At 45.4% G+C, this 19,327-nt stretch overlaps 1 protein-coding gene across 1 annotated transcript; it reads right to left on the bottom strand.

The window, feature by feature from the left end:
* Positions 1–17,451: 17,451 nt before the first annotated feature.
* S100A6 (S100 calcium binding protein A6) lies at positions 17,452–18,925 on the bottom strand. Its single transcript, XM_087419310.1, has 3 exons — positions 18,841–18,925; positions 18,045–18,203; positions 17,452–17,686 (listed from the first exon to the last, which is right to left on the bottom strand). The coding sequence occupies exons 2-3, from the start codon at positions 18,180–18,182 to the stop codon at positions 17,552–17,554; spliced, it is 273 nt and encodes a 90-aa protein (XP_087275436.1). The 5' UTR covers positions 18,183–18,203; positions 18,841–18,925; the 3' UTR covers positions 17,452–17,551.
* Positions 18,926–19,327: the final 402 nt, after the last annotated feature.

Below are 19,327 nucleotides of genomic sequence, written 5' to 3'. Positions count from 1 at the left end.
CACCATAATATTAGCTACTACATCCACCCCATCACATAGTCACCATTTCTTTTTTGTGGTGAGAATATTTAAGATCTACTCTCTTAGTAACATTCAAGTATATAGTAGGGTATTATTAACTATAATCTCCACGCTATATATTAGATTCCCAAACTTGTTAATCTTATAAATGGAAGTTTGTACTCTTTGACCAATATCTCCCCATTTCCCCCACCCCTCAACCCCTGGTAACCACCACTCTACTCTCTGTTTCTCCAAATTTGGCTTTTTTAGATTACACATATGAGTATCATACAGTATTTGTCTTTCTCTGGCTGACTTATTTCACTTAGCATAATCCCCTCAAGTTTCATCCAAGTTGTCACAAATGGCAGGATTCCCTTCTTTCTTATGACTGAATAGTATTCCACTGTATATTTATACCACATCTTCTTTATCCATTCATCCATTGACAGACACTTTGGTTGTTTCCATATCTTGGCTATTGTGAGTAATACTGCAATGCACATGGGGGTGCAGATATCTCTAGGAGATCCTGATTTCAATGCCTCAATGAAGCTGTATTAAAAAAAAAAGACAGACTAGGCTTTTTTGTGTGTGTGTGAGGAAGACCAGCCCTGAACTAACATCCATGCCAATCCTCTTTTTGCTGAGGAAGACTGGCCCTGGGCTAACACCTATGCCCATCTTCCTCCACTTTGTGTGGGACGCCGCCACAGCATGGCCTGACAAGCGGTGCATCGGTGCGCGCCCGGGATCCGAACCCGCGCCGCCAGCAGCAGAGTGCGTGCACTTAACCGCTACGCCACGGGCCGGCCCCCTCAGCTATTTTTTCTTGAGAAGAAAATACTCCCTGGGTGAGGTGCTGGCCTCTAGGTGGTGGCACCCATAAGGCACAGGAGGCTCCGTGCTGAAGGCCCGGAAATGTTTTCATTTTCATTTCTTTTAAAAGCACAAGAGGGCCAGCCCCATGGCATAGCAGTTAAGTGCGCGTGCCCGGCTGTTGGCTGCCCGGGTTCAGACCCCGGGCGTGCACAGACACATGGCTTGTCAGGCCATGCTGTGGCAGCATCCCACATAAAGTACAGGAAGATCAGCACAGATGTTAGCTCAGGGCCAGTCTTCCTCAGAAAAAGAGGAGGATTGGCATGGATGTTAGCTCAGGGCTGATCTTCCTCACAAAAAATAAATAAATAAATAAAAGCACAAGAAATTTGAATACTATAATGAGGAAATGTAACATATAATAATGAATCCATCTTGGTTGACATTTGTCTTTATACCAACACAGTCATAAAATATTTTTTTTAATATTTTTCTATGTAGAAAAGGGCCCGCAGAGGCAAAAGCTTCTCAGGCCTGTAGAAGTCCTAAGTGGCCCTGCTTCTAGGTAATTCGTGAGGAAATCAGTCACAGCCTTCACGTACTGAAGAGAAAGAACCAGGATTGGAGCCCTCATCAGCATCCCCACTCCTTGATCTAGACTCGACCCCCACCCTGGCAACCCTCCAGAGCTGGCAAAGCCTGATATGGGAAAACTCCATTAGCATTCAAAGTGCCAAGGGACTAAAGGCTAATATATTACTCATATAAGGAGAGCAGTGGAGTGTCCCAAGTGAGGAATGTGGCAATTTAGAAGTTTGGAGCCTTGAAGAACTGTGGGAGGAGGAAATTTAAGAGATGTGGATTGAGGGAAATTGAGCCTGGAGGCAAGAGGAAGGCTAATGCTCTGACTCCGATTTTCCTGAGGAGAGGTGGAAAGGGGGTGCCTCAGGACCCTCCCCACCTTTCCTCCTTCCTCTGGACAGAGGGCTGGGTTGCTCTCCCCTGGCCACTGGGAAGACACAGGCCAGGAAGCTGGGCACTCAGGGGACAGGGAAAAAGGATCTGCTTGAACATTCCATTGAGCAATGGCCAGAGGTTCACTGAGGTTTCTCTTGATCTGCTCGCTGCTCCCCTGCCACGCCCTTTTCCTCTGAAGCAAGAAGAGCTGCAGTCAGCCCCCTGCCTGACTCACTGCCCCCCAGGCACTGCCTACAGCAGGTGGGGGCAAAACATCTCCCCTCTTCGGGCTCCTCTGGATCTGTCCCTGCTCACCACCTGGACTAGGTCCCTAGGTTAAGTCCTAAGGTGCCAGTAAGACAGGAGTGCTCTCTCCAGGAGTACCATCACAGGTCTCTTGGCCACTGGGGTGCCAACCTGGTGCATCCTAGACTCTCTACACTTCCACCCACCCCCCCACATCCAACAAATCCTACATGTTCATCTTTGAGCACGTGCCTGCCCTCTTCCTGCCACCCTGCTGCACTCCAGGTCAGATCCTCATTATGCCACCTGCATGGGGCACCACCTTCCCAGTGGGACATTCTGCCTCCCCTCCAAGTCCCCTTTCCCCAGGTTCTAGATCTCTTTGAAATCCAGGCTTTCATAGAGTCAAAATCTTCAATACACACCCCACACCATGTAGCTCAGAGACAGGGCTTTCAAACATTCCTTTATCCCTAGAACCCTTCCCCAAAGCCTTACGGAGGAGCCTAATATATGAAAAATATAGACCTCAGGCTGAAACAGGGTAAGGAACCAAGAGACCCCTCGTCTGAGCCACCACCCCACCATGAGAAAGCCCCTAAGCCACCTCTGAGGATCCACTAGAGCTCTTGTAGTTCAAAATCCACTGGATCCTATCAGACTAGCCAAAATTTTTCAAAATGATAATTCCTGAGGCTGTCCAGGATGCTGGGAAAGGCTGCTCTCATTTACTACTAATGGGAAGTGTGAATGGTCATTGTTGTATTGAAAAGTAATATAGCAATAGCTATTTAAATTAAATATGCATATGCCCTTCAACCCAGCAGTTTTACTCCTGAGATTCTGTACTGTAGAAATAAACACATCAGTCCTTAAGACTCTGTATACAAAAATGTTTATTCATCAATATTATTATTGCTTGTAGTGAAAAAAGTAGTAAATACCCATTGCTAGGGAAATAGGAAATGGTCAGATAAATTGTGGTGCTTCCATACCTTGGAATAATACACAGTCATTAAAAAGGATTTAGATCTCTATGAGTTGACTTGAAGGAGTTTTCATGATATATTGGGGGTTTTTTGGTTGGTTTGGGGTTTTTGTTTTGTTTTGTTTTGTTTTTTGGTGAGGAAGAGTCACCCTGAGCTAACATCTGTGCCAGTCTTCCTCTATTGTGTATGTGGGTCGCCTCCACAGCATGGCTGACAAGTGTCTTTGCCCCGGATCTGAACCTGCAAACCTCGGGCTGCCGAGGCGGAGTGCACTGAACTTAACCACTATGACATGGGGCTGGCCCCCTATGATATATTGTTAAATGGAGAAAAAATAAAATGAGAGAAATATGTATCATGATCCCGTTTTTATAATCCAAATTACATTGTACACAAACATTTCTTATGTTCCACCTTATTTGGAACAGTATTTATATGTAGTGACATGAGCATAAAGAGAGCTATGGAAGAATGCATTCTAGTATATTAACGTTGGTTTGAACATGGGGAAATAAAACTGTGGTGAATTTCTCAGTGCTGCAGTAGAAGCCTGAGCCTCCTAAGACTCTTCACAAACCCTGAGAATTAGATTTGTAGTCATTTGTGCAGTTAGTGCTCTGATCTAAGAGGATGATAAAACTTCTCTCCTCTCCCAGAGAGGAGGTGAAATGCTTACCACCTGGAGTAGGTCCCTAGGTTAAGCCCAGAGGTGCCTGGGAGGCTAGAAGTCTATCTCCCTAAGTTTTTTTTTTTTTTTTTTTCATTTTTTACCCCCAGCTTTATTGAGATACAATTAACAAATAACATTGTATAACTTCAAGATGCTTACTAAACTTTAAAAAGAACTGCCTTATTGTGGTAAACATTTTGCAACATATACGTGTATCAAATCCCTAAGTATTTACACTTTAAAAGGGATGAAAACTCTGAATTTAGAGACATCTCTAGGACCTAAAAGCTGGAGATTCCTGGGGCTGTCTGGTTCCCGGATAAATTTTATTTACATTCTAAAGGGTGGTGTCAGGATTCCGGCCCAGGACATTTCCAAGGAAACCCTATCAGAAGGAGAAGAGGACAGCTTTCAGGAGGACAGACCCTTTCAAAAGGAGACCCTCTACCCCTTTATAAGTGGGAGAAAGTCATTCTTCCTTGTTCCTGCCTTTGGATGTTTGGTCCTTGAACAGGACCTGGCCCAAGGCAGCCCTGATGCACTGATCTTTTACCGTAAGGTAATTAATAAGAAACCTGTCTCTGTCCAGAACACCTCATGTGTGCATTCAGGATAAAATTAACAAAGACAAATATTAAAAACCCAACACTGTAAGAGACGAGAAGAGGAGCACGATACTGTGATTTATAAGAAATATATATATTTGGTCATTCAGATGAACAAAATATGTTTTTCACATATCCTTGGTCTTTGTCCGTGGTTCCTGGCTCGGAGCTCCCAAAATCCCTGGAATTTCCTCAGAGAAGAGCAATGGGAGCATCTTTTGTTGTGATATTTGGTCTCTCGTCCTGAGTTCCTGAATAATGTTTCAGGCCGTAAAGGTGAAATGGGTGTCTTATGATTCATAATAACAAGGCCCTTTCCACCACAACTGAGTTTATGTTAATGAAGTGACTTTTGGAAAGCACCTCAGGATGGGCGCTGGTTGCCAGGAGAACTAACCATGAATAGAAGGATGGGACAGAAGATTTCCAGGGAGGCAAACAGCTAGAGGTTGAATCAATCACCAATGGCCGATGATTTAATCAATCATGCCTACGTAATAAAGTCTCCATAAAAACCCAAAGGAGGGGGTTCAGAGAGCTTCCAGGTTGGTGAACCAGAATGTTCCCACGTGCCACCATGCCTGGCCCCAAACTCCACGAGGACAGAAGCTCTTTGTTCAGGAGCTGGCTGTAGGTATCTCTTTATCTGGCTGTTGATTCGTATCCTTTAACATCCTTTGTAATAAATCGGTAATCTAGTGAGTAAATGGGTTTCCTGAGTTCTATGAGCTGCTCTAGCAAATTAATGGAAACCAAGAAGGGGGCTTTGGGAACCTCTGATTTATAGCCAGTTGCTCAGAAGCACAAAGGACAACGTAGACTTGCAGTTGAATTGGAGGGGGTCACTGGAAGCTCTGATCTATAGACAGTTGGTCAGAAGCACAGGTGACACAGGGCCTGTGACTGGCGTCTGAAGTCAGGAGAGGGCAGTCTCGTGGTACTGAGCCCTTAACCTGCAGGATCTGATGCTGTCTCCGGGTAGGTAGTGTCAGAATTGAGTTGAATTGTAAGCCATCGGGCAGATGTCCAAGAAGTGCTTGGTAGTGTGGGGAAACCTCCCCACTCCACATACTAGAATTGGTATGAGAACCTTTTTTAAGGGTGTAGTTATAGGGAAAAAACAAGAGAGAGAGAGAAGAAAGTAAGTAAAAAGAAAAAACTTTAAAAAGTAATACTTTAAAGGGGCCGGTCCAGTGGCACAGCAGTTAAGTGTGCGAACCTGGGGTTCGAAAGTTCGGATCCCAGGCGCGCACCAACACATTGCTTGTCAAGCCATGCTGTGGCAACGTCCCATATAAAGTAGAGGAAGAGGGGCACAAATGTTAGCCCAGGGCCAATCTTCCTCAGCAAAAAAGAGGAGGATTGACATCGGATGTTAGCTCAGGGCTGGTCTTCCTCACAAAAAAACAAAATAAATAAATAAAAAGTAATTCTTTAAAAAATCATACTGCCTTAAAAAGGAAAGAAATTCTAGCACATGCTACTACATGGATGAACCTTGAGGACATTATGTTAAGTGAAATAAGCAAATCACAAAAAGACAGATAATGTATGATTCTACTTAGATGAGGTACCTACAGTAGTCAAATCCGTAGAGACGGAAAGTAGAATGGTGGTTGCCAGGGGCTCAGGGGAGGGCAAATGGGAAGTTGTTGTCTATTGGGTATAGAGTTTCTGTTTTGCAAGAGGAAAAGAGTTCTGGAAATTGGTCGCACAACAATGTGAATGTACTTAACACAACTGAACTATGCACGTAAAAATGATCAAGATGATAAATTTTATGTTATGCATTTTTTACCACAATAAAACCAAATTTCTTGGTGTACCACCAATAAATCAGTGTCTATTATATGATCCCATATATGTAAAATTATATATCTAAAAAGAGGTGCATAAAAGGATATAATCACACCAATGGTTATTTCATGAAGATGGGATTTCAGGTGACTTTTTTTCCTTTACATTTTAAAATATTTTTCCTTTTTTTTTTTTTTTTTACAATGACTATGTTTATTGATATAATCTAGGGGAAAAAAAGTATTGTCATTGTGAAAAATAATTACACGAAAAGAAGCATTCAATTGACATGTTAGGAAGAAAACTACTAGCCTACAGGACAATGTTTGGAGCCCCCCATTTCCCTGCCCCTCCACACTGCCCCAAGCTGCACCTACAGCGTGAATACCTATGCCTCCCCTGCTCCCTGCCAGGCCGGACTGTTCTACTGACCATCTCTGACCCACAGCCAGCCTGTGCTCCTGAGGCTGAACAGGCCAGTTTGCATAGTGTCCTATATCCAGTGGCCTCTGTCTGAATATGTGATCCTGGCCAAATTAAGCCACCAAATAACTTTCTCTCTTTGAAATTCTAGCACTTCCTCTGCAGAACTAAGGGGAGTAGGGGGTGGTGTGGGGGGGGGGTCATATTATTGATTTTCAAAAATAAAAGCATCAAAAACCTTATGTTGGTTTTTTTAAATGAATTTTTAGGAAGAAATCATTCATATAATAGGTAAAAGTGAGAGTATCCTAGCCAGAAACTAGGAAAAAGTCCCAGAGACCTGTCCACCTGTCCCTTATTCCCTTGGCTACTGTGGGGGATCAGATTTTGCCACCCCAAAATGTGTCTCTTTGGCTTGATTATTTTTAAGAACAAAAGACTCAGGAAGAAACTTTGACCTTCCCCCCAGCTGCCTAAAAGAATTCAAGGTAGAAGGCCTGTTCCAGGAAGGACCTAATACCATAAGATAACTATAGTGTAATATAAACTAAGTGTGATAGAAGCAGAGGAACTTAGCAAGGGCCATTTGATCAAAGTCCTCTCCATCTCTCATTGTCTTTACAAGGCATGGTCAACATTTGTTTACCAAATATTTGCTTTTCCATCTCCATGTGAATTGTCTTCTTCGTCTTTGAAGTCCCAAACCGCTACCCCGACATCCTCCGTTGTCTTTAGCTAAAGATAGTATTTAAGGTGGTGGCTTTGGACATTTCGGTAAGTGACTCAGTTTTCCTGGGTTTTTCTCATGTACACATATTATTAAACTTAGTTTGATTTTCTCCTGTTGTTCTATCTCATGTCAATTTAATTCTTAGATCAGCCAGAAGGACCTAGAGGATAGAGGAATAGTTCTTCCTCCCCTAGACTACATAACATCCCTATATGCTGCCTCTGTGCCAATGAGAAAAGTGTCTGATCTTCCAGACAGATGCAGCCAGGCACCAAGGTGGCAGCTGGGAAAGCTCAGCACAGGCTGAATTTCAGCCCCCACTGGCTCCCCTGCCAGGGCCTTTTTGCAGGACACAAATTATATGACTGTCCTCCGCAGCCCTGCCTAGGGCACCTCCAGGGAACACAGCTTTAACACACTGTACTAGAGCGTCTCTAATATCCCATCTAACACTGGTGCACTACACTTCTTCACATCTACAGCCTCACTCCCAGACTAGGGAGTTGGGCTTTGTATTTCTGTGAGACCTCTTATGAATGAATGAATGAATATCTTACGTAATCTATTAAAGCCAAGTATCTAAGTAAACTGAAATGACTTCCTCTGAATCGATGTGGATAGGGAAACCCCTCAGGGCAGAGAGTGGATTCCCTCCAGGACAGTCAAGACAACGAAAACAGTTCCTGGCACACAGGCCCTCTCTTAGCACATACTTGCTGAATGAAAGAAAAAATTATGGCAGAATAGGTACTCTGGCCAACCAGAAACAACCGAAATGCTGCATAAAATTTGACACTCCTTTTTAAAGTTTATCAGTGAACAAACAATTTAGTAAGAAATATTCAGAGGCTAAGTCTAAATAAAAATAGGCATCCAGAGAAATGAGAGGAGCTTTGAAGCTGGTTTTTGCCTTAAGAGCATTTGCCAAATTTGATGAAATTGAGCCTCTATTTTCATGGGCTCCCAGGGTGAGAAAGCAGAAGACAAAGCCCAAGATCTTCTCTCAGTAGCTGAGCTTTTAAAAGCCTCACCTGTAGAGTGAAGGTGAAATAGAGATAAATCTATACATCTAGAGACAAGGAAATTTGCTTTTTTTGAATCCGGGTACAGAGCGGGAGAGAAAAAATACTCCCCAACAATTGAACAACAAACCAATCATCTCTCAGGTCTGCATCCAGAATTCACACCACAGGGTGGTCAAAAAAACCTTCAAAGTAATAATTTTGTATGAAAGGCCCCAGTAGGGAGTACCCTACACACCTGGTGGAAACAAATGCAAATCTGCTCTAGAGGAACCCATCCTCAACTTAGATGCCTCAAAAAATTTCCACAGATAAAATTTCCAGAAACGTGAGCTCACAGTGAAAAATCACAAAACACACAAGGAAATCTGGCACCATGAACAAGAGCCAGAAGAAACAGAGATCAGAATTAGCACCTAAAAGACTCCAATATTGAAACATTGGCTGCAGAACAAAAAGTAACTATGTGTAATATGTTTAACATTAAAATAGTCGATATATTAGCAAAGAGCAACAGACTATTAAAAACACCAAGTATATTTGAAGAAGAACCAAATGTAGACATGAAATATAATAGAAATTAAAATAAAATACAATAATTAAAATTTAAAACTCAGTGATGAGTTTTGTTTTGTTTTGTTTTTTGCAAGGAAGGTCAGCCCTGAGCTAACATCCAATGCCAATCCTCCTCTTTTTTGCTGAGGAAGATTGGCCCTGGGCTAACATCTGTGCCTATCTTCCTCTACTTTATGTGGGACGCTGCCACAGCACGGCTTGACAAGCGGTATGTCAGTGCGTGCCCGGGATCTGAACCCGCACCCCTGGGCCACCGAAGCGGAGCGTGCACACTCAACTGCTGCACCACCAGCCGGCCCCTGATGAATGAGTTTAACCACAAACTAGACACAGCTGAAGAGACAATTAGTGAACTATGAAAGAAATGACCAGAATGTAGTATAGAAAGGCAAAGAGATGGAAAACATGAAAGAAAGGTTAAGAGACAGAGAGGAGAGAATGAAATGCTCTAACATTTACAGTTCCAGAAGAAGAAGAAAGGAGAGAGGAAAGAGAAAACTACAGAACACACATCCTTCTGAAGCATCTACACAACTTTTATGAAATTAACCACATGCTAGAGCAAAGCAGAGAAGACGTCTCAACATATTTCATAGGATTGATATCACAAATCCTCTGTTATCTGACCACAATGCAAGTAAGTTAAAAATCAATAACAAATGGATATCTAGAAAAAATACATATGTTTGAAAATTATAATATAGACTTCTAAAAATTACTCATGGGAAAATAGGAAATCATAATGGAAATTAGAAAATGTTGAGAACTGAAAAATTAAATTATATATTTATATACATTGATATAACAATATAAATACTTGTGGGGTGTGGCTAAAACAGTACTTAGAGGAAAGTGTATAGCCTTAATGTCATATATTAGAAAAGACAGAAGTTAAAAAATAAATGTCATCTCAAAATAAACCCAAACAATGTTGAAGGAAGAAAATATAAGCAAGAGCAGAACTTAATGAACTAGAAAACAAACATATGATAGAAAAAATTAATAAAGCCAAATTTGGTTTCTCAGAAAAACTAGAAGGAAAAAACCCAATCCTCTGACAATATTATTCACAGAAAATTAAAAGAAAGGAAAGGCACAAATTAACACTGGGAACCAAAAAAGTGGGGAACATACTAGAAATTCTTCAAATATATAAATAATAAGAGTATATAACAAATAACCTTCTATCAGTAAATTTTAAAACAACAATGAAATAATTCCTAGGAAAAAAAAACTCTCCAAAACCGACACAAGAAGAAATAGAAAGACTAAATAGTTCAATAACTATTTAAAAAATTGAATCAGTAGTTTAAAGTCTTACAACAAAGAAAACTCTTTCCAAATTTTACCAATGAGATTTATGAAAAATATTCAAGGAACAAATTTCAGCTTTCTAAAAACATGCCAAAGTTTATAAACGAGGGGAAAAATATCCTCCCCTACTCATTTTCTGAAGCCAGCATAACCTTTACATCCAAACCTGACAAGGACAATACAAGAAAGGAAAATTACAAACCAATCTTACTCAAGAATATAGTTGTAAAAATCCAAACTACAATGCCAGCACACAAAATCCAGCAATGTATAAAATCTTACAGATATCATGACCAAGATGGGTTTATCACAGGAATATAAGTTTGGTGTAATAATAGAAAATAAAGTTATGTAACTCTTTTCATTAACAGATAAAAGTAGAAAATTCAACAATCATTTTAATAAATGCAGAAAAAGCATTTGAAAAAATTCAATATCATTTCATGATTTTAAATGAAAACTCAGAAAACTTGAGAATAAAGAGAACTTCTTCATTTTTGATTTCTGATTAAAGTTTCTAAAAAAAAAAAAACCTTACAGAAAATATTATATTTAATGGTGAAACATTTGAAAGTATTCCTTTTAGGATCAGAAACAAAACAGGAGTACCACTATCATTTCTATTTAACAAGGTACTTGAGGTCTTTACCAGTGCCATAGACAAGAAAAATAAATAAAAGTCATAAGGATTAAAAAGGAAAAAGCGGGGCTGGCCCCGTGGGTTAGTGGTTAAGTGCATGGTCTCCGCTACTGGCGGCCCAGGTTTGGATCCCGGGCACACACCAACGCACCGCTTGTCCAGCCCTGCTGAGGCAGCGTCCCACATACAGCAACTAGCAGGATGTGCAACTACGACATACAACTATCTACTGGGGCTTTGGGGAGAAAAAGGGAAAAAAGGAGGAGGATTGGCAATAGATGTTAGCTCAGGGCTGGTCCTCCTCAGCAAAAAGAGGAGGATTGGCATGGATGTTAGCTCAGGGCTGATCTTCCTCACAAAAAAAAAAAAAAAACTTAAAAATAAAAATAAAGGAAAAAGCAAAACTTTGATTTGCAGATTTAAATAATTGGCTCTGAAGAAAATCCAAGAGAATCTAAATTATTAGAAATAATAGGAGAGTTTAGGAACGTTTCTAGATATAAAATCAATACAGAACTCAATTACAAAAAGGAAAGAAATCCTGTCACATGCTACAATATGTCACATGTTCACCTTGAGGACATTACACTAAGTGAAATAAGCCAGTTACAAAAGACAATACTGTATGGTTCCACTTATATGAGAGATCTAAAGCAGTCAAATTCATAGAAACAGAAAGTAGAATAATGGTCACCAAAAACTAGGAGGAGGAGGAAATGGGAAGTTCTTGTTTAATAGGTATAGATTTTCAGTTTTGCAAAATGAAAAAGTTCTGGAAACCAATGTTACCGCAATAAACAAAACAAAACAAAACAAAAAAGTTCTGGAGATCTGTTGTCCAACAATGTGAATATACTTAGCACTACTGAACTGTACACTTAAAAATGGTTAAGATGGTAAGTATTATGTTATATTTTTCATCACAATTAAAAATTTTAGAGCCAGCCCTGACGGCCTAGTGGTTAAAGTTCAGCGTGCTCTGCTTCGGCAGCCCAGGTTTGGTTCCCGGATCCAGAACCAGACCACTCATCTGTCAGTAGCCATGCTGTGGTGGCAGCTCACACAGAAGAACTAGAAGGACGTACAACTAGAATATACAACTATGTACTGGGGCTTTGGGGACGAAAAAAAGAGAGGAAGATCAGCAACAGATATTAGCTCAGGGTGAATCTTTCCCAGCAAAAAAAACATATTAAGTATTTTAAAACTCAATTACATTTCTATATCAATAACAGAATGTATATATATTTTTTAAATACGCCATTTGCAACAACATCAACAAATTGTACAATTAAGTGCCTATATGGTGAAAATAATAACATGTTATTCAAAGACTTTAAAGAAAACCTAAATAAATGGAAAAATAAACTACATTCATGGACTGGAAGATTCAATATTCTCCTCAAGTTGATCTATAGAATCAATGCAATGTCAATCAAAATCCCAAAACGTTTTATTTGTTGTTGTTGTTGTTGTTGTTGTTGTTGTTGTTGTTGTTGAGGAAGATCAGCCCTGAGCTAACATCCGTGCTAATCCTCCTCTTTTTGCTGAGGAAGACCGGCCCTGAGCTAACATCTATTGCCAATCCTCCTCCTTTTTCTCCCCAAAGCCCCAGTTGACAGTTGTATGTCATAGTTGCACATCCTTCTAGTTGCTGTATGTGGGACGCGGCCTCAGCATGGCCGGAGAAGCGGTGCGTCGGTGCGCGCCCGGGGTTCCGAACCCGGGCCGCCAGTAGCAGAGCGTGGGCACTTAACCGCTAAGCCACAGGGCCGGCCCTAAAGTGTACATTTTAAAATAGAGGGCCAAGAATAGCCAAGATATCCCTGAAAATGAAGAGCAAGGTGGGAGATTTTCCTTACCAGATACCAAGGATTATTATAAAAATATAACAATTTAGATGGCATTGTTTTGGCATAGAAATATATCAGTCAATCAATAGAACATAAAAGACAGCTCAGAAACAGACCCTCCACCGCATTGCAGAGTGGTGGAGAAAGGATGGAATTTTTTTGTGTGTGAGGAAGATCAGCCCTGAGCTAACATCCATGCCAATCCTCCTCTTTTTGCTGAGGAAGATTGGCCCTGGGTTCACATCCACGCCCATCCTCCTCCACTTTATATGGGACACCACCACAGCATGGCTTGACTAGCGGTGCGTTGGTGTGTGCCTGGATCCAAACCTGCAAACCCGGTGCCCCCGCAGCAGAGTTCAAGCTCTTAACCGCTGTGCCACCGGGCCGGCCCAGGATGGAATTTTTAATACATTTTTCTGGAACAATTGTTTATCTATGCGGAAAACAGATTTGACTCCATCACACTATATACAAATACATGGTATTATTCCAACTATATAAAACTCACGGGCCGGCCCTGTGGCTTGGTGGTTAAGTGCGCGCGCTGCGATGCTGGTGGCCCGGGTTCGGATCCCGGGTGCGCACCGAGGCACCACTTCTCCGTTCATCCTGAGGCCGAGTCCTGCATACAGCAACTAGAAGGATGTGCAGCTACGACATACAACTATCCACTGGGGCTTTGGGGGGACAAAATAAAATAAATAAAATCTTTAAAAAAATAAATAAATAAAATAAAAAATAAAAATAAAACTCACAACAAAGCAAAACCATATATTGTTTACAGGTGAAAATATATGTAGTAAAAATTATTAAGGAAAGAAGAAATGAGAAAACACAATGATCAGACAGTGGTTCCACTAAGAGGGAAGGAGATGGGATGGGGAAGACAGCCCAGGGGGTTGAGGGGTAACGATAATGTTCATTTCTTAGACTCAATGGGTCTTGTGTCATTATTCTTCATCTTAGATGTGTTCTATAAATCATTTTGTATACTCTCAATATGTAATTAAAACATGTAAGAGAAAAAGATGAAGAAGAAAGGGCCACAGTATGTGTGATAAGATAAGCACTAGTGAACTGGCCAGGGGATGTGGGTGCCCAGTCGTGGTCCCAGCTCCTTCTTAACTTACAGTTTGCCCTGAGTAGAGGCACTTGGTTCTCTGTAACTTAGTCTTCACTTGTTGAATGGGGTTAATAACACGTACTACACGTAAATCTTCTGAGGATCACAAAGACAACAGATGTGAAAGTGCCTTGTGAAAATGAAAGTGCTATATAAATGGAAAGTGGCATTGTTCCTGACAACTGCACATTTGCTTGGCAAAGAACAAACAGCTACACCTGTGACTCAGCCCTAAACTCATCTTACTGGGGCCACCCCAGCTACAGAAATGGGCTGTGGTGCTGCTGTTTCAGCTTCACAGGTGTCAGGGTGACTAGGTTGGAGGATTAATGTCAATTACGCACACAGAGGGGAAAAGGAGCCTCAGCTGGGAGAATGTGGGAAGGCAGTGCAATTCCCAGTCTGGCCTGCAGGTGAATTGGACTTCCCCTATCAGCCTCAGCAAAGGGACAGGATGTGAGGCAGCCAGCTCACATCTGAACCTCTCTCTCTCCTCTAAGCCCAAACCACTGCTCCACAGCATCAGCCCAAAGGGCTCACTTCAGACTTTATGTCCGTTGGAGGCAAACGCAATAAAAACGACCAGTCTGCGCACCTCTCCACACCCAATACCACACTTTGACTGCTGCACCCACCAGATTCCATTGCAAATGCTGCTTCCTTCCACTGCTCCCCCCTAAAAAAAGCCTTAAAAATCATACCCTCAAAGTAAACAAATGATTTGCTATTTGGGGTTTTTTTTGGTGAGGAGGATTAGCCCTGAGCTAACATCTGTTGCCAATCTTCCTCTTTTTGCTGAGGAAGATTGGCCCTAAGCTAACATCCGTGCCCATCTCCCTGTATTTTATGTGGGACACCTGCCACAGCATGGCTTAATGAGCGGTGCGCAAGTCCACGCCCCTGATCGGAACCTGGGAACCGGGGGCCGTCAAACCGGAGTGCCCGAACTTAACCGCTAAGCCACCGGGCCCGCCCCGTTTTTGTTTTGTTTTTTAAATCCATGTTCCTGTTCCCCTCCACTGCTGTGGAGAAACAGAAGCTGAAAGACACACCTGTTTACTTAGCAGGTGGACTGAGAACGTTTGTTGATCCTCTTCAACATCCTGGCCTGCGCACCCACCAGAGCTCCCGGGAAGCGTTGGGTTGACTGCCTTGCCTGAGCAGCCCCTCCCAGCGGCAGCCGGTCTTCACCCACTGAAACGACTCCTCCTCCCTCTTTTGTACCAAGGTCTTCTCGCCCCTGAAGGTGGGGGAGGGGAGAGGCAGGGTTCAGATTCTATTTGTCTTTGCAAACCCCTTCCCTTCATTGACTTGCTCACGGTAGGTGTGTCTTAGATGAAGTTGAGTTCGTTTTTGGGGGGTTGATTGCTCAGAGCCAAAAGGTCCCCCTGCTGACATTCCCTGGGCATCCAAGTCCTGTCTCCCTCTTCAGAGGAAGGGCTCCCTGATGGCCAGGGCTCTGGTACCACCACCATTGGCTTCTTCCCTGGGATTCGAGAAAACCAACCCAGGCTCTCCCCACAGCTTCCTGCTCTCTGCCCACACACCGGCTCACTCCACACCCCAAACTGCCGGCCACTGCAGGCCGGGAAGGTACATTTCCCGCGGGAGTTGAATGAAGCCAAGGCTTGGACATGGCTGTGCAGGCCGGGAGCTTAGGCCCTGGGTCCCTTCCTGCTTCACGACAGTGCCAGTTCCTATGCCCTGTGGGGCAGGGGAGGCAACTAGAGAAGGAGGAACTCCAAAGGTGATGCTTCCAGCCCCCTGGGGACTGTTCAGTCATCCCCACCCCATGGAGGAAGAAGATGACTTAATTCCGCACAGTTGGGCCCTCAGGGAAGAGGGGAGGTGAGTAAGAGGGGAAAGAGGATATGATCTCCCTCTGAGGTCCCTACAGAAGAACCTGCCTGGCTCAGACTAGGCCTGGAGGGGAGAGAACTGGGACAGATGCCCCATCACCCTGAGACACAGTTTACCCCCTTGCCGCCCACCCTCCCTGTCTGAAAACATTAATGCAAACAATGGACTCAGACAATAATTCAGACAATTAGTCATCTTCCCGAATGGGGACTGAGAGCCAGTCTTGGCTCTAATGGGATAACTGGGGTGATTCATTCTGCTAAGGATGCAGGGATGGGTTGGTTCAATATTGACTGAAAGGCTTGAAGCTGTGGTGGGCCCAGCCCCAGGGACCCCCACCCGGCCCCATTCATGAGCACCCCATGATTCATGTGTTCGTGCAGCTGCCAGCTCTTCAGACCACGTCCCTCAACACAAAGGACCCTGTCCCTGAATGCAGGGACAGACTCCTAAAGCGTGCCTCCTGCCTTCAACTGGGGCCCAGGCAGCACAGTGAACCAGCCACACAGCATCCTCGGTGGTCTCAGACAGAATGCTCCCCCCCCAGGCTTTGGGCATGCCGGCTGTGCCCTCTCTGCCCACACTTTACTGTGATGAGAAAGTGGAGCAGCCTCGCCCCATGGCCCTTCCATCCTTCCCCTCCCATCACACCCAAAGTTAAAACATGTCTTCATCTTCAGGAACCCCCCTAGGACTATCTCCGCCCCACTCTGGACCCATCACAGCTTGGCTCAGGCACGATTTTCTTCTCCAAGTCCATCCCAGAACCCTCTCTACCGGGCACCACTCGAGCCTTCCCTTAAGACGACTTTGTCCGGAGGGGCCATCTTTTCTAAGGCACCTTATGAGCCAGCAGAGACCTTGTCAGGGTGAGTCCACCATTGTGTGGACCCTCTGTGAGGAGAAAAACAACTTTGTTTTCCAGAGATGCTGCCTCAGCATTTCACAGTAAGATAACCCTGCTCACATCCATCCAGAGTCTGGACGTTTAGATAAGGACTTGAGCTTAGGATTCCTGCCGTAAGTTCTTGCTTTACTTTTCCCAGAGCACCTTTTTTTTTTGGTGAGGAAGATTGGCCCTGAGCTAACATCTGTGCCCATCTTCCTCTATTTTGTATAAGGGATGCCACCACAGCATGGCTTGATGAGCAATGTGTAAATCTGGGCCCAGGATCCAAACCTGTGGACCCGGGCCGCTGAAGCAGAGCGCGCGAACTTAACCACTACACCACCGGCCCAGCCCCCAGAGCACCTTTTAAAATAACCACTTAGAGTGAAGCCCTCAAAAAGTTAGTGACCTCTGCCCCATTATTCACGTTATACATAATAGGTGCTTGCTACCCTGCTCTCTATCTCAGGCTGGCTTGTGACCTGGGACAGAGGGCTGCCCTTCCCCCGGCTCATGGCACCCCCTCGCTTCTGGCATCTGTAAGTAGTAGTAGACTCCACTTCCTTTGTGTAGATGTATTGAAACTGTGCCTTCAATCAAAACGACCCCTGTGGGTTTCACCTCCCCAAAGTGAGACTTAGGATGCTGAGGGAGCTACCTGCTGCTCCCTTGTGGGTGGCTTGTGCCTCCTCAGTCAGCAGATCATAATCTGCATATTCTTAAATCAATACACCAGCTCTAGCTTCTCAACACACTCTTCCCACGGCTCCCCACCCCGCACCACACACCCCACCCCCCCACACCCCCCCGCCCCGGCCTGGTGAGTCGCTGAGTCACTCCCAGAGGTGACTGTGAACAAACCCTGGTGCAGGGTGGTGCTAGTGCAAGAAGGAGAAAACAGAAATCACCGGGAAGCCAGGACACAGGCGTAGATTTGACCAAAAGAAAATATTTATTGTACAATTAACAACCACTGGATTTGACTCAGACAGGCCCTCGAGAGTGTGTCTCCACCTTCCCAATTTATTTTCAGCCCTTAAGGACTTCATTGTATATCATCGCCAAAGCCCCCAGGAAGGTGACATATTCCTGGAAGTTCACCACCTGGTCCTTGTTCTGGTCCAGGTCGTCCAACAGCTTTGCAACTTCCGCATCCTGCAGCTCCTAACGCGTTAGAATGGGAAATCCAGACTGAGTGGTGATGAGAACCCTGGGTCCTCTCCCTTCCCCCTCTCAGGCAGCCCTCTCTCAGACAAGTGGCCCTGTGCTCACTTGCCCACCTTGGGTTCACTTGGCTTCACTTCCCCTCTGCTCCTGCTCCTTGCTCAGGGGGAGTGAATACCAGGCTGAGAGTATCCCCCACCCCCTCAAGGGAGTGGACCAATGGGCTCAGTGAGGCATGTGGAGAAGGGCCCCAGAAGTTAGATAAATGTGAGTCAGATGCCCCTGGCACGTCCCCCTCTCCTAATCCTGCTTCTGCAGGGCCAGAGAAGGGAAGAAGGGCTTGGGGAGGCTCACTCACAGGGCCAATGGTGAGCTCCTTCTGGATCAGCTCCTTCAGCTCACTCTTGCTCAGGGTGTTCTTGTCACCATCCCTGCTGGAGTACTTGTGGAAGATGGCAACGAGGAGGCTAATGGCCTGATCCAGGGGGCACGCCATGGCTGAGGGCTGGACTCAGAGCTGGGGGCAGAGGGGCTCGTCAGGGCCCTGGGCAGCAGGGCCTTCTCACTCACCCAACCCCCAAGAGTTCTGTCCCCCACTCCCCCCACTCCCTTTGAGTACCCTGCCTGAACCACCCAGCCTCAGGCACATACAGGTGGCCTCAGGAGATAGCCCAGGGCTTGAAGGGGAGGGAGAGGACAGACTCTAGGTTCGAGATCAGCAGCCCGAGGGGGGGCCAGAGGAGATAAGGATTCTAAAGAGCAAACAGGGCCACAGCTGAGAACCCCAGGGGTTCCAGAAGAAGTTGGGGAGCATGGAGGGCGGGGAGGTGGGGGCAGCACACCCAGCCCTACACACACAGCCTCACAAGGCCACACTGCGGCGCTGACAGTCCCAGGACACACCCTCCCGCACCCCAGAAGAGCGCGGGGAGCCGCCCCACCGCATGCCTAGCCCGGGGCCAGCCCGCCGCTTCTGACCCTCCCCGCCGGCCCAGGAGCTCCACAGACGGCCGCACTCGGGATCCGGGCGCCGGTCCCGCCCGCGGAGTCCGCAACGGCCCGACTGGGGCGGACGGCGGCTAGACTAGGCCAGACTAGGCCAGACTAGGCCAGACTAGGCCGAGGACGCCGGCGCTGCGCCGGCGAGAACTCACCGCGGGGCTGCAAGGAAGCGTGAAGGGAGCGGTCCGCGGTGACGAACTCTGTAGCCGGCCCGCCCGCCTTATAGCGGCCGTGCGTCCACCCAACCCGCCCAGGGCCCGCCCCGCGCCCCACCCCGCGCCCGTGATTTACACAACACCCCCCCCCCCCCCCCCCCCGGCCCCTCTCAACTTTCCACGCCTCCTGCCCCGGGGGCTGTTCCACATTCCAGGGGGTGGGGGACCCTAGCGGAGACCACTGCAAGCCCAGTGACCTGGAGCTCCCCTTAATCTCCATAGCTCGGTTTGCCCACCATCGTGACACGTGACACGGCGTGGGGAGAAGGTAGATGGCCAGAGCGGCTGGGGAGAAGGGGGGTTATTGGGGGGGGTGGGAATGGAGAAGGGTGCCCCCAGAGGGTGTTCAGGGTCAACCCTAGATGAAGGAGGGGAGCAGCCAGTGGTCTACAGGATATGATTTAAAGGACATCTAGGACACCCA

This window comes from Ceratotherium simum, chromosome 2 (assembly GCF_057802395.1).
Source record: "Ceratotherium simum simum isolate JZ-2026a chromosome 2, ASM5780239v1, whole genome shotgun sequence".
NCBI lineage: Eukaryota > Metazoa > Chordata > Mammalia > Perissodactyla > Rhinocerotidae > Ceratotherium > Ceratotherium simum.
This window is presented reverse-complemented; position numbering and strand designations above follow the sequence as displayed.

Excerpts from the sequence above, each read along its gene's own strand:
- S100A6 (XM_087419310.1), bottom strand. The coding sequence starts at position 18,182 with ATGGCGTGCCCCCTGGATCAGGCCATTAGCCTCCTCGTTGCCATCTTC. Across the intron at positions 17,687-18,044 it reads AGGAGCTCACCATTGGCCCT|GAGCTGCAGGATGCGGAAGT; the intron begins GTGAGTGAGCCT and ends CTAACGCGTTAG.